Source organism: Notolabrus celidotus, chromosome 16 (genome assembly GCF_009762535.1).
Source record: "Notolabrus celidotus isolate fNotCel1 chromosome 16, fNotCel1.pri, whole genome shotgun sequence".
In the NCBI taxonomy this organism is placed as follows: Eukaryota; Metazoa; Chordata; class Actinopteri; order Labriformes; family Labridae; genus Notolabrus; species Notolabrus celidotus.
In genome coordinates this window covers 21,224,072-21,236,904 of record NC_048287.1, presented here as the reverse complement: position 1 = coordinate 21,236,904, position 12,833 = coordinate 21,224,072, and the positions used below count along the sequence as shown (strand labels likewise).

At 39.3% G+C, this 12,833-nt stretch overlaps 1 protein-coding gene across 2 annotated transcripts in view; it reads left to right on the top strand.

Moving 5' to 3' along the window:
• The first annotated feature begins 344 nt into the window (after positions 1 to 344).
• Positions 345 to 12,833, top strand: part of LOC117828471 (TGF-beta receptor type-2-like) — a 44,418-nt gene continuing 31,929 nt past the window's right edge. Inside the window, exon 1 of one of the 2 annotated variants that reach the window (XM_034705628.1) lies at positions 345 to 449. Coding sequence is in view for 1 of the 2 variants with exons in the window: in XM_034705627.1 (XP_034561518.1) it covers positions 11,983 to 12,055 (73 nt within the window). In the remaining variant the exon portion in view is untranslated. Of the gene's footprint in view, positions 450 to 11,719; positions 12,056 to 12,833 lie in introns of those variants that run through there. The other variant, XM_034705627.1, reaches the window with a different exon arrangement.

The window sequence follows — 12,833 nt, the reverse complement described above, 5'->3', positions numbered from 1 at the left end:
TTTGTAATTCTCCAGTGTTTTTTTTGTTGTCTTATGTTGTTGTCTTTTACCATCATTAGTAGTCCTAGTTTTCCTAGTGCCCTTCAGTTGTGGTTTCTTGTTTAATTCAATAATTATGTCTTATTTTGTGAGCCATCACACTTGTTTCTTTTACTCCTTGTGTGTGTCGTGTTTCCAGTTTTATTTTGTAATATTCTACTAGTCTGTCCAGTCTCATTTAACTTCCTGTGTTTTCTCCTCCACTTTGATTGCTCTTAATTTGATACACCTGTCTTGTTGTCACACCTGTGTTTGACTGCCCTCTGTGTGTAGTTCCCTGTGTTCACCTCTCTTTGGTTCTTTGTGTCATCTGCTGTGTCTTTCCTCATGTCGTTCCTCTTCCTCCTGCCAGTGGTTCTTCTTGTGTTTTTGATCCGCTGTTGGACATTTATTGGATTTATTTCATAGATGTAAGTAAGGCTTCCTGTTTGCTTTGAACTTTTGTTATAAATGTTTCTTTCCACAAGTCATGACAAAAGGAGAGTTCAAAAGCAACACAGTACTAAGAGCAGTGAAATGACAGACTATCTCAAGGCAAGATTCAGTCCTTTTGTATACACTTTTATGCAGAGATTAATTTAAAACAAAATATCATAAAGACATGAACATTTACAGAACAGAATATTGCAACAACAGTGCTGCTGAGGTGGTATACTAACTTTTGATATCGCTGATTTAGGGGGCAGCAGTAGCTCAGTCCCAGTCTGTAATCAGTCAATCAACCATTACTTATATAGAGACAAATCAAAACAAATGTTATCTCCAGATGCTTTTACAAACCTAGCAAGTCTAGCCCATTTGATCTCATCCTAATCCACCATGAGCAGAACACTTTGCTGCATTCAGCAAGTTACAGCGGCAAGGACAAACTTCCTTTTAACAGGCAGAAACCTTGAGCAGAACCAGACTCATGTTAGACAGCCATAAGCCTCTACTGAGTCTGTAAGGCCTTGGCTTGAGAACTGGAGGGTCATCGGTTCAAGTCCTGACATGGACCAAAGTAAATTGGGAGTGGTTGACAGTGAATGGTGAGTTCACTTCCTCGGCAATGCTGAGGTGACCTTAAACAAGTCACCTAGCCCCTCTACTACTTGGGGTGCTCAACCATGCACAGTCCCCTCACTCTGACATCTCTCCTTTAGTGCATGTCCATGTCCTGTTTGTGCATGTATGTATTTCTGGCCTGTGTATGTACAGCATGTTCAATAACAGAGTTAAAAAAAAATTATTTCCCCTTGGGATTAATAGAGTTTGTATTTTCTTTCTTCCCCATATTTCCAATCTTAATGCTAAGCTTTGCTACGTTCCTGCTGTCTGTAGTTTTATAGCTTTGGTGAATGGATGAAGAAAGTTTCACTCTTTTTATCTGACTATTGATTTTGCTAGTACAAAGAAAGTGCCTTTCTCGAAATGCCAAAAAAAAATTACAAACTTAGACCCAACTCAAAAGTATATTTTCAGAACTGGCTTGCAAATGGAGCCTTGGTGGATTCCAGCTGCCCCTGTATATGGTCTGCTTGTTCACATTCACTTATTTGTCCCTGCCATCTCAATGGTGTTGAAAGCACCTAGCTTTTTGGGGGAATTGGAGATGACACTGACTGTTTTTACATCATGTTAGGCCCCAAACACAAGTATTAAGTAACTAAACAACACACTAGCATATTGCACCTTGCTTTGCAGCCAGGTTAAGCATCATTTTGCTACTGACTGCTTCTTACAATACAACTGCACCAATCACTTTTCATTCATTTCATTAGATTGTTCAAAAAGGGCCTTTTATGATTTAACTTTTGTGCTCATTTTTTTTCTTTTTGACTCATAAGTTGAACTCAAGTGATTTCTTTTGACTACTTTTTTTTCTGCATTTCCCCATTTCTATCATCTTTTCTTAACCACACACACACCTAAACACAGAGTACATGGTTCCTCTGTTGTTCAACGTTGTGACCGCATATCCATGGTTCAGCTCATGTCCTTATCAGTGTTGGGTCATGGTGGTATTTCCTGCCTGCAACAAGAGCAGAAGGTGGCACAGGATGAGTGCTGCTTCCTGTGCTGGCACACCCAGCATGCACCCACTGGCCTGGGCTGATCTGCACTGCAGTCACAGGAAGTGTAATCGTTGACCCTAAGATACTGAGCATGAATTCATCTAATATCTCATACATCTGTTTGCCTGAGATCAAAGTAGCAAGAGTGGTTTGCTTCGAGAAGTTGGTTTGCAATTTATTTGATCTTATGAGTTGTTTTAAAGGTGTTTGTGGGGACTGAACAGAGTGAACTAGACTGACACAAGGGGTTAGGGGAGGTTATTTCACAAGCAGGACTCAAAGACATGGCCATGCAACAGCAGTAATTCTTTTGGCAGCTATTTTATTATATATTTTATTATATCTTTTATTATTTTGTATTTCTTACCTTGATTGAGTATTTTAGCCTAGACTCATGTACAAAACGTGAAACTCTTCATAGAAAGACCCTTGCTGGCTTGGGCCTCAAATCAGGAACCATCATGCTGTGAGAGGTGACTGTGCCACTACAACACTGTGCTGCCTAACATCTGAGATGTTAAATCACATGAATAGATTAAAGTGTACTTCAGTCTATGTTGATTCAGACACTTCTGTCATCATATTAAGATCTAGTGAATGATAAAGTTATTAATTAAACAGTGAAATCCATTAAACATCTCAGTGTTATGAGCCTGTAGATAACCAGCAAGTTAATTAGTTGTATGGTAATTAAAATGAATCATGTCCAAGAGGATTAAAATGTCAGCAAACCAATTCATTAGTTCAACTTTGCCCATGAAAACTCTCAACTGTTGTTTCAGTTAAGTGCTTGATCCTTTGTGTACTACCCTCTCATGAGATCCCATGACTCCAGCAGAGTCTCTGTGGGTGGTAACACTCTGCATGTGAGTCTTAGACATTAATATACTGTCATCTAACGTTTCTACTGCGGGGACTGTGTTTGGCTCAAATGTTGTTTCATCTCCATCTCTCTCGTATTTTTCCCATGAGAAGTCCACAGCAGAATCTTTGGTCTCATCAGGGGAATCTACAGATGTTTGTAAATAAGTATGTGGCTGGTGAGACCACAGAGGACCTGCCCTTCAAACAGTTTGATGTAGAAGGTTTAGAAGAAGTGGGTTTCATGGGAAACCATGATCACTGGGCTCGTTCGCTGAACGTATTTGGAGTTTGGCTTGTTGCATGCCATTGGAAATATGGTTTTCTTTGCATACGCCCGTCCCCTAAATCTCCAGGCTGTGTTCCACAATGAGCCAACTGTGAATCAGTGGATGCTGCTTGTATATTACAGATCTAAGTAAACCACTTGAATTGGGCATTTACAAAAGTTAGAAGGTGGTAATAAATATGACCTTATAAGATATTCTTCTGTAATCAAGAGTTTAGGATTTAACATCTCTGTATCCTAACAACATACATTATGTTTAAGTTTGCCCGAAAACTTGCAATAGGTAAAGCTCTATCTTATATCAGAAATTTTGATGAACAGTAATCATAAAAACTCAGGTTTTACATTTGTTCGAGCTACTTCGTATTTCATTTACATTAAAAGTGTAATAGTTAGCAAGCATGCACAATAGCGGGACCTAAACCTGGAGCGGTAACTCATTTCTATGCATTTGTGCAAATTACTTCCCTAAAAACAGCCTGTCAGTCTTGGACGAATGTTGTTATTCCCTTTTGGCTACTAGGGGGCAGCACAACAAGCTGTAGACAAAACACTGAAACATTTTCAACTGAAAACAAGACGTGAACCAGATGAAAGCTGTCCTAGTCCTTTTTTATGCAATGGTATAAAAGCTGTAACCTCCGGTCTTCAGAAATGAAGCTGACGAGGAAGTGCTAAAAAGTGGAGTTTCTCCAATGTCCGCTTGAGGTTGGCTCCAGAAGAACTAGAAACCACATACACACCCATTCAAAAAAGCAGACATTTACAGCAGAAATAAACATGTTTACAGCCTGGTTCAAACACTATTTTTGGTGCACACTGTATGAGGTGAATTTTTTCAGCTGATTTGACTGACAGGCTGTAGCTATTGTCACAACTCCACCTCTTTGCCTCATGTTATGTCGACCGAAAGTTAGATTGAGTCAGCATATCTCATATGGCGTCCATGTTGTATACAATCTGTGAAAGGTATGTGTTTGGTCCTTCTCCCAGCCAGGCAGATCTCCATCAGGTCAGGCCAATCACAATATTTTATTCAATGTGAGGCAGGGTCATGAGGTGACAACTCAGATGGCTACCCTGTTGTAGACAATCTTAATCCAGGATCTCATTAGTATTAAACAACCTGGACTGTAGCATTTCCATAAAGTCATAGTAGGCCACTAATTCATGCTAATAGCTGTGAATCTTATTCAATGTAAATGTTTTATATTTACTGTCTTTACTAGCCACCTAGCCAAGCAGTGTACAGCTAAGCTACACAACAAAATCTTTATTTTGCTGTGATATTTTTTGTTTGTGTGTTCAAAGGTGTCTTGGGTGAGCCTGCTAAAACAAAACTTAAAAGAAAGAGAAGATGCAGTGTGTTTCTATGCTGAGCAGGACTCAAGCAGCATTATAAATCACATCTTTTCATTAATGCACAAAGTACATGCTCAGCATATGTTTCCTTTCAAGTATGCACAAAATTCTTTCTTATGATGTATTTCCTTCCTCCCAATAAGGGACACTTGGCTTGCATTTGTGTGTAACCGTATCCCCGACCACATTAAGGACTCATATTGCAACATTTTATTGGGGGTTAGGGCAATGTAACCATCTCCTTCTCATTGCTTAAAGTCTGTTCTCTTTAATCTTGGTTTGGTGAATCCCATGACCATCGTCTTCAGCATGAACCCCCCACAGAGCAATTAGATACTTGGGATGAATCTGTGGTAAAAGCCACTGAAATGGTTGATGTGTGGCATTACGCTCTAAGGAAGGAGATGGTTTCTTTAAACATTTTCAACAGGGGAAGGAAGACGTGGGTGTTTTTTGTTCTTTTTCAGTTTGCTCCTCTTGTTTTTGTTACGCATCCTGTCCTATTTTTGTAACTTTGTGATCCTTTAATTTTAAAAGATCTCTGTCAGGTACACAACATACTTCGAATAATATTACTGCCTTAGTTGCATGACTGTAGTGTGTAAAAATATCTGCACTTAATCTAATCTTGCAACTGTCATTTCATTATAACATATGAACCATATCAAGAAACAGGATGTCACACAGAGATGGGAGTCACACCAAAGTGTTTTTTCATAAGTTTGTTTCCCTGCCCCGAGTTCTCTTACCTAAACAACCTTTGGCTCTGTTTAGGACACCTATCAATGTTCTGCCAGAAAACAATGGCCCTATCAGTGTCTTGATATCAAATGTGGTAACCTTTGAAGCTGATAAGATAAACCTCCTCTTCCTCTACAGCATCTGACTAAGGCTGTCAAACAAAGCATGATCACATGAAAAGACAGAGGGGGGCTGTTGTTGTCAGAGTGTGCCAATTCAACTTCCTTAGGTTTACCAATGGCACAAAGAAAACTGTTCCAATTCATTGTGTGGGATCGTGGAAGTTATTGTGTATGACTCTGCATGTGTACAGCCATGTGTGTTTTGTATTGGGCACGCAAACAAACCGTGTGGCAAGATGTGTTGAGTCAGATTTCCTCAGAACTTTGAGTGGCATGCAATAAACTTCAAAGCAACAAGTTGTTTTTGCACTAGCCTTCTTTACCGTTTATGAACTGAGTTTCTGCATGTCTGTGGACTCGCAATGATTGCTCTTTTTAATTGATAACTTGGTGCCTATTGGCTAGTAAACCCCCTTGGACCAGCTTAAAACTGTTCAAAAGCCAGCATATTGGCATATATTTTCCAGAGGTTGAATGGCTTTTTGTTCAGTGCTTTGCCTAAGGGTTGAACGGTGCTAATGTAGTTATTGTGAGGGCTAGCAAGCAGCTAGCTTTTGCGCTCAACTAAGACGGTGTGTAATCGAAGACATACTTTACTAGGCCTCACACTGAAGAAAGTCAGAGTCAAAGAAAAAATAAAGTACAATATTAACATTCCAATGTTAGCATTGTCTTCAGGAGCATGTTAGCATACTGACAGCATCTCAACTGCGGCGTTCAGAGCAGCCATCATGACAGATAGATGGATAGATGGATAGATAGATAGATAGATAGATAGATAGATAGATAGATAGATAGATAGATAGATAGACCGACAGATAGATAGATAGATAGATAGATAGATAGATAGATAGATAGATAGATAGATAGATAGATAGATAGACCGACAGATAGATAGATAGACGGACAGAAAGATAGATGGACAGATAGACAGACTTATTATTTTCATTTCACCACTTTACCCTTGACTTTCTGCCCCTTTGACTTTCTGCACTCTGCTTTTTTAAAATTAGTACGCATTCATCTTGGATCCTCAGAATACTTTTTCTTTTCTGAATCCTGTGTAGTGTTACTAAAATAGTTTGAGGGATGACGCGAACTCTCTGGGGTAAAGGAGGTATCTGAAGGATTGACGAGGAAAACCCAGAGGCACATCAGAGGCTCATATTCACCTCACAGGTTGACTACTGCCTAAAAACACACTCAAAGAGGAGACAGAAATCCCTCCAGAACTCCGAACAATTCATATTCGTCTAGCGTGAGCATCTTAATCATGTGCAGTGTTTCTGAAGATGCTTCTGATTCAAAAAAAAAAATCCTGATTGTTTTGTGCCATTATTCTCACAAGTCATTTGCAAGTTGTTTTACATTTGTCTCTGCCGTGTATATGCATGAGCTTGTGGGACTCAGGAGTCTTATTTAAAGAAGTTTTCCCTCTGGCGTGAGCGTAATCTAAATATCCCTTCCTGTGACACAGTCCTGATTGAAGGTGGATTGCAAAGATTACAACGTGGGACGGCCAGTGTGAAGTGATCCAGTAGCTTGTTTCCTTTTATAACAAACGAACTGTCAAAATCATCAGCAATGAAAATCATCAAACTTTCTCATGTGAGCTGAGAGTGGAAATGTTTGGTCGACTGTTGAAAATTCCTAAAAGAGCCCACAGATTATTGTAATTTATCTTCAAGGTGACCAGATTTCTTCTGTTGTTGGCAGCAAGGAAATTCAATGTCACACTTATTACTCTTTATAGAGTAGGGAGGACAATTAAAAGGCATTCAACTATGCCAGATCCAGCCAGTCTTAAAGACAACATAGAAATCAGCCCTGATCTATTAGAATGTTTTAGCCTACAGCTCTTAACCTTGTGCAACTAACAAACTCTGTGCTGCCAAATTGTTATCAACAAACTCTTTAAAATGAAAGCATCAATTGACATTTCTTTGAGATTTCATAAAGCTATCTAAAAATGTACAAAACTACATATGACACACAAACCTGCTGTAAAGAGTGTTTCTTTTTTTCCAAGTGAGGATCTAAAGGTCAGATCCTGAATGCTATAGACACTTGCAGCAAGGGGAGGCCCCCCTTGTGTAATGTGCTACCATATACAATTCTAGGCAGCAAGAGAAGATGTGCATTGCACAAACTGAATGAGTTTTCTCTTTCAGTATAGACTGCAGCACAATGCATAAACTAGAACAATCTGATTATAATTGTCAGGGGCCCATTGCTTGGGTAAATTTCAGATACACTATTTTGATCAAGGTCTATGGCGAAATATGCAATGCCAAATAGAAGTTAAATAAAAGGGTGACATTTCATAAACTTGGGACTTGGATTTTTACAATTTTTTTGACTTGCATCTTCCCAAACGATAAGCTCTATGCAAGATGGAATAAAACAGTAACCTCCAGTGTGGGAAATCTGAGAAACGAAAACACAGTAGTTCCCCAAGCATCCACTTAGGGCAGCCTAGAAATACCCATTGACCAAATGTTTTAAAAAGCATATTTTTACAGCACAATTAAACAACTTGGTTCACAATATTAATGATTTAAAACTTGATCTGACTATTAAATTTCTTGATTTGTACACCCTATATGAATTATTATATACAGTTGTACTCATACGTTTACATACCCTGGCAGAATTTGTGATTTTTTTTTGCCATTTTTCAGAGCATATGAATGATAAGAAAAAAACTTTTTTTCACTCATGGTTAGTGGTTGGGTGAAGCAAAATTGTTATCAAACAACTGTGTTTACTCTTTTTATATCATAAAGACAATAGAAACTACCAAAGAAACCATAAATTCTGCCAGGGTTTGTAAACTTATGAGCACAACTGTAACTCATACTTTTTCAAGATGTTATAACTAAGAGTTATGCATATATTAGCATAATTAAAGGCATTGTCAAGTTACATGCAGGTGCGATGTAACAGTTTTCTAGGAGACTTATGGCTCACCTCAATTTGGCCTCTTAATCTGTTTCTAGGTAGACCAAAGGCTAGCTAAAGTCTGCATTTCAATATGGCAACCACCATCGATTGGCTTCTAAACTCCTCTTCAGAAACTAATTGACGTAACTGAGACTACTTCCATGTGTTATACAGTCTGTGGATGCCACAACTTCAGCACGTGTGAAAGCTACAAAGTTTCTGCTTTGCTTCTGCTTCATTAACTTCATGAAAAAGTCATCTTCCACATAATCAAGAAAAAAAACATAAAAACATAATGTTGGTATCAAACCCGGCCAATTATTGTCCAGAGAAAATAAAAACATAACTTTTCAAAGTTGAACTTCTTTATAATTGTTAGATATTATTCTTAGTTTAGGCAGCAATTCAGCATCTTTGTAACTTTGCAGTACCTGCAGTCCCTTAGCTGTGTACTGACTGATGATTCAGGTTTCCTCCTGTGGCATACCTCCAGTTGGCACACAGTGCGGGGGAGAGATCTTATAAGAAATATGCATACAATATTTGCATATAATCCTGTGTGTGGGAGAGATGCTGTGCTTGTAAAACCACTTTTTTTTAAGTGCAGAGAAGGTGCAAAGAGACTGACACCTCCAAATGCCTTTTGTAATGTTCTACAGCACGTCACTTGTTTGCCATTGGTGTTATCTCAAGGCATGCGTCCAGTGACTTGTCATCGGGTCGCTCTGTTTACCTTTCCACTCGACCAAAGCAGTTTACAGGAACGCCAACCACCTGCTATCGAGCATAATACCACTCAGGATGTTTGCCTGCCGTTTGTTTATCTGTGTTTGTGCAATGAGGTAGGGGAGAGGAGGTTTAAAGGCAGGAGAACACTCAGAAGCTTGTTCAGGGGGGAGAGCTTAAAGTAACAGTGAAACAGGCACATGGAGAAACACTAAAACAGATCATGTTTAAATTAGCTTTTCTGGGTGTTTCCTGCTGAAATGAAGCAGATAAAGTCACAGTTTGTTTGGATGTTGTGGTAAGCGAGCAGGATGTTGTGACCCTCTGGGACGCCACATTTGCTGAGGTCAGTGGGGAAAGGCTGTTTTGGGCTCATAGTGCTGTCGGGTCTCCACCTTGTGGCTTAGGCTCTGTCTTGCAGTGCTGAACAACCGCCTAGTGCATAGGCTTAAATAAACCCACACAAACACACTCAAAACTACACACGCCTATCAGAGCCAAAAGTAAAATAAGCTCAGTGAAAGAGACTGACTAAAAAAAACATGTAGAGCAGAGTGAAGGCTGGCAATGTGCGGTAGCTCGAACAAAATCCCAAATATAGATATTCCATATAAATATGATGAAATAAAAGGCAATTATCGACACTTGATAAGCCGAATTAACATAGCATTTACCATGTAAACCCTTGTTTGTTATTTATTTTAGCTCTTCTGAGAAGTGATTTGAATTGGACATACCCATCTGAATCTATGCTTGGTCTGATTCTGTTGTTTGCAAAAGGAGGCAAGGGGACCAAAATATAACATTAGCATCACTACATACCATAACTATGTCATCTCCTTGAAAACAGCTTCTCCTGCAAAGATCTTCTCTCAAACTACATCATTTTCAAGCAACTTAACCAAATAGTCTTTCTGTCCAAATATGGACCAGGATTTACCATGAGACTGCACGCCTTGCTCTCCGTGTCTCCATTAAGGGACGTAGCCCTTTGGCTGGTAGTATGTAATGAGGTTAGAGTACATTAATTGCGCCCTGAGTAGCTCCTGTCTCTTGTATTGAAGAGGAGCGAATGCACATGTGCAACTTTATAATGATAATCAATAGAGGCCTGAAGGAGCAAATGATTGCGCCCTTGACCAGAAATACATCCCTGATTAGTAACCTAGATACTGTATGTAGAACATCTTTGATCTACTGTATGTTTGTATTGAAGCTTTGTCGTTTTACTCCAAAATATTAATATTATCCTCTCTTTTTCAGTCTTTCTATTAGATTAAATGTTAATCAAAAACACTGACTCTAACCTTGCTACATTTATTTTGGTAGTTGTGTCTTAAGCTTTAAGCCAAAATCATTGCCGCTAAAACAACCTCACACCCTGTTCAAGTGAGCCCTCTTCAAGGAGAAAATTTCACTGGGGATTTACATTTTATCATTATTTCATAACAGTTTACTGAATGTTTAGGAAACACATACTGCTATGTAAACCTGTTCATTTAGATGCCATACAGGTAATTTCCATGTTCTTTTCCTATGAGGTTATCTACTGGAAGAATTGTGATTCATTCATGTCTATAAATCTTTTTACTATGCATTAAAACAGACGTTGGGGTTATTTTTACAAGTTATTATATCACAAGATTATAGGAAGACCTTCATTTTTATTTTAATGGTAATAATAGACACATTCTAATTTGGTAATGGATTTTACTACACTTTATAAGGCTCGTGGATTTCTTTTACTGACATAACAGTTCTATTTCTTCTAAAAATCTGTTTCTAATAATGTGTATATAATGTATGAACAGTTAGAAAGAAACCTAGAGTTGTTGTAGTACTTAAAGGATCGTGTTACTTCAAGTCTACACAATTTCTCTGTTTCAGTTCCTGCTTACAATAAACCCATGAATAAGCACATCAGTTACTGGATTACAGGACAATTTAAAAACGCTATGATATGAAACCAAGTTCAGCAGCTTTAAGCAGCTTCTTTAAACCCCCCCTACACCTCCGCTTTAACAGGCTCACCAGCAGCTACATAAGACCTGATAATAAAGCTAAGTGAGGCAGTGCTGTAAGAGGGAGTAGACGTCCTGTGTGGAGAGTTATAAGCTCCGGGGTCACAGGGTCACGAGTGAAACCTGACATCACGCCTCGAGTATGCAGAGCAAAAACACATGTCTGCAAAGCCCCAGCAATAACGGGTAATTTATTGGTGTTAGAGTGGACTTAACCTCTGTGTGTCTTTGATAAAAACACCAAGAGATATGGAGTGACTCTCAACACTCCTCATGTCATCCTTGATTAACTGAGAGCTTGGCACCTCTCCAGAAAAGGAGAAGAGGAATGTAATTTAATGGATACTTTGATGATTTTACTGCTTTAAAATTATACTTTTGTAATAAAATTAAACACAAGTATTCTCTTTCAAAGGTGCGACTACTTTGAAGTAAATAAGGGTGTTTTCTTTTTACTTGTTGCCTATAGGTGAAGCCTCTGGTTTAGCTATTTTCGAGCATGTCATTTCAAGTCCTGGCTGCTCTGCTAGCCTCTTAATGACATGGTTCAGGACTTTGTGAGCCATATGAGCATGACTGAGAGGCAGAAGAAGAAGAAGAAGAGAAAAAAAAAACTGTCCAACCCCTCAGAAGATTTCCTGTTTCATGAAAAGTGCACACATACTGTGAGTCATATAGGGCAAGCCCTGCCTGGTGTGTTTACTCTGCTCCTTCTGCTCGGAGCTGTGAGGGAGTTCAGGGGAGCAACAGGCGGACTACAGTCTGGATATTAAACTTCTTCGGTTAATGAATGAGAGAAAGGGGAGCGCACATTCCGTTTCAAAATGGAGCTACTTCGGTTTTCCGCTTTTTGGTGTGGAACGATACTCTTTGCTAGCCTTCTGCTGGAGGAAGTGGGTGAGTTGAAGTTGAAGTGAAGTTGCCAAAACTGCACGGCGGCTGCGTCTAATTAAAGTTGCGACGTAACTGTTGCTTTGAGGAGAGCCTGTTAACTGTGAGCGTGCTACTGTAGTGACAATTACTTCCATTAGTTAAATAGCACAGGCTTTGTGTCATTACTTTTGACGACGTATTTCAAAAACGCCTGGATAATGTAGTCTATATGGCAACAGAACACTCTTGATTTCAATAATTAAAACAAGTGCGCAGATTATCAAGTCTTACACTCTCTCAAGTCAAGACCTACTTCCTACTATAGTAATGTGAGTTTACTTTCTGTTTACTGACCTGTTTATTGTGAGTAGTAATGTCAACCTATAGCTGCTAGGCGAACATCACCTGACCTAACCTCCAGCCTTTAAAGCCCTTCTCATATCTCCATCTTTCATGTTAAGTCACATTGCTCACAGGTCCAGAAGCCACCCTATGGAGCACCCTGTTTCTACCTTCATGTGTCCCAGACTCAGTCCCACAGGCACCAAGTGGCTTTGGCTGTTCCTAATCCCCTTTCCCCCCCCTCCTCTGCAATTATATGTAGCCCTGGGTGACAATTACTACCATTCATCCCCTCCATAGCACCGCCTCTTGGGTTTAAATGACATGCTCTTTCAGAGGATTGCTCTAATGATATAATTACTCTGGCTCAACCACCTTCCCACTCAGTTATCTATCTATCCCCCTCAGTGCTGATTTACTGCAATCCCTCACCAACAGCATTAAATCTCTCTGTTGGGTA